The following is a 2,500-nucleotide window of genomic DNA, read 5'->3' as shown; positions in this document are numbered from 1 at the left end:
CAGTTTAAAGGTGCACTATGCAGTTTAAAGGTACTCTATGCAGTTTAAAGGTGCACTATGCAGTTTAAAGGTACTCTATGCAGTTTAAAGGTGCACTATGCAGTTTAAAGGTACACTATGCAGTTTAAATGTGCACTATGCAGTTTAAAGGTACTCTATACATTTTAATGGTGCACTATGCAGTTTAAAGGTACTCTATGCAGTTTAAAGGTGCACTATGCAGTTTAAAGGTACTCTATGCAGTTTAAAGGTACACTATGCAGTTTAAAGGTGCACTATGCAGTTTAAATGTGCACTATGCAGTTTAAAGGTACTCTATGCAGTTTAATGGTGCTCTATGCTGTTTCGGGGGGGGGGGGGGGGTTGTTTACATAAACTGCAATTAGTGTACAAAACATATTTACTATACATGTAATCTTTAGAATTATTGTAGTTTATGACATCATAAATCAAAATCATTATGAGGCACCAAACGTAAGCCTTCTTTGAATGTCTGTAAACAAAAATGCGGGCCCTACCATTGTAAACTTTTCAGGCAGATGACCCAGAGCTTCAAACAGTGACCCAGAGACCCAATTTTCTCTGAGGACATTTGTTTATTCAGTTATGAAAATATACCTTGTCATTTTTTGAGTTTCAAATTCCCGAGAGCTGCATAATGCACCTTTAAAGTATGGTGTTTCGAAACCAATTGTTTTCTTCTTGTCAAAGGACTCATGGTGGACAGGATACCTCTTTGCTAAGAACGTTGAATCTGCCTTTCGTTGTGATGTTAACGTATTGTACCTTCTCTCTTGCCGTCCAACAGGCCAGCCAGCTGGGCGTGTACCGGGCCTTTGTGGACAACTACGAGTTGGCTGTGGAGACCGCGGAGAAGTGCTGCCAGGCCAATACACAGTTCGCAGAAATATCTGAGGTAAAGGGGGGATGTGAGGGAGGGGGAACTGGCAACGAGGGAGAATGGGAAATTAAAGGCTGTTTGCTGAAATCTCTCAAGTGCCAGAATTAGCTGTGGGGGATTTAGGGCAATGTTCTTCAAAGTGTGGGTCGGGACCAAGATTATTCTCTGGAGGCACAGTATCATGAATCCAAAGCCATCCAAAGTCAACACTATAGGCTAGTAGTTTAGCAGTATAAAAACTGAATGAATTTAGCTTTATTTAATTTTTTTTGCCTATACAGTCATTTCCTAAATAAGTGTTGGGTCATATGAATTTTTTTTCCTGAAAATCTGCATCCCCTGATACATTTTAATTTATTTTTTTAAACCACTGATTACGAGACTTGTAAATTGGCTTCATGTTATTCATATGAGACTTGTAAACTGGCTTCATGTTATTCATATGAGACTTGTAAGCTGGCTTCACTTTATTAATATGAGACTTGTAAGCTGCCTTCATGTTATTCATATGAGATTTGTAAACTGGCTTCACTTTATTCATATGAGACTTGTAAGCTGGCTTCACTTTATTCATGTGAGACTTGTAAACTGCCTTGAATGAATGAATGAATGAAAACTTTATTTAACAGATTGCAGAATGGGTACAATATAGTACGGCTCAATACATACAATTGTTAAGGGGATGCAGACCTGAGAAAGACGTTAGTCTTGTTTCCATCAGGGTCCCCCATTTTCAATTCATATAGACATTTATGACATACCCAACATACATGACATTTATGGCATAGGGACATATAGGTATTTAGTACTGATACATTTGTGACATAAACGGTATTCAAATATACAGTACTGTTACCCCTAGATCCTGACAGAGTATATACATATGATGGGGAGGGGACTGTACATTAGGAGGGGGTGGGTGGGTGGGAGAGAGATATACATACGGCGGGGAGGGAATATATACATGCGGTGGGGAGGAGACTGTCTATTAGGAGGTGGTGGGGGTTTTGGGCATTTACGGTGGCCAGTTTCGAATTGCAGCCTCCCGTAGGTGCTCTTTAAGAGTGGTTTTGAATGTGGGTAGGGATTCACATTCCTTTACAGCTTTAGGTAGGGCGTTCCACATTGATGTGGCATAATTGCGAAACGTATTTAGTCCCTTGTTTGAGCCGAATCTGGGTTTAACATGATTTGTTGAGCTTCCTCTGGTGTAGTGGTTGTGGTATTCACTGACCTTTGGGAAGTATTTTGACATGTACATGGGTACCTTAGTCGTATAGTGTATCTTGTAGACCAGGCCCATTGCAAGTTGCTGTACTTTGTCGTCTACTCTAAGCCATCCTAGGTTGTCAAAGTGGGCAGGGGTGAGGTGGGTTCTGGGGGTAAGGTCAAGTAGTAGTCTGACCAGTTTGTTTTGTGATGTTTGTAATTTTGTTTTAAGCGCCTTTGAGGTGCTTTGGTACCATGAGGTGCACACATAGTCGTAGTACCCTTGAATGAGTGCTCCTGCCAGAGTCTTCAGGGTATTCTTGTTTACCAGAGAGGAGATACGGTACAAGAATCTAGTTTGTTGGTTGACTTTTTTTATTACATTGGATG

General features: G+C 40.6%; 1 protein-coding gene across 1 annotated transcript in view; it reads left to right on the top strand.

Annotated features, from left to right (window-relative positions):
* LOC311237277 (breakpoint cluster region protein-like) overlaps positions 1–2,500 on the top strand; it is a 125,171-nt gene that overhangs the window by 53,481 nt on the left and 69,190 nt on the right. Inside the window, 1 exon segment of the mRNA XM_084325081.1 lies at positions 809–916. Coding sequence (XP_084181207.1) covers positions 809–916 — 108 coding nt within the window.

The sequence above is a fragment of the Notolepis coatsorum genome (assembly GCF_963971535.1).
Source record: "Notolepis coatsorum genome assembly, chromosome: 11".
NCBI lineage: Eukaryota > Metazoa > Chordata > Actinopteri > Aulopiformes > Paralepididae > Notolepis > Notolepis coatsorum.
Note: the sequence above shows the minus strand (reverse complement) of the source record. Positions and strands in the feature narration are given on the sequence as shown.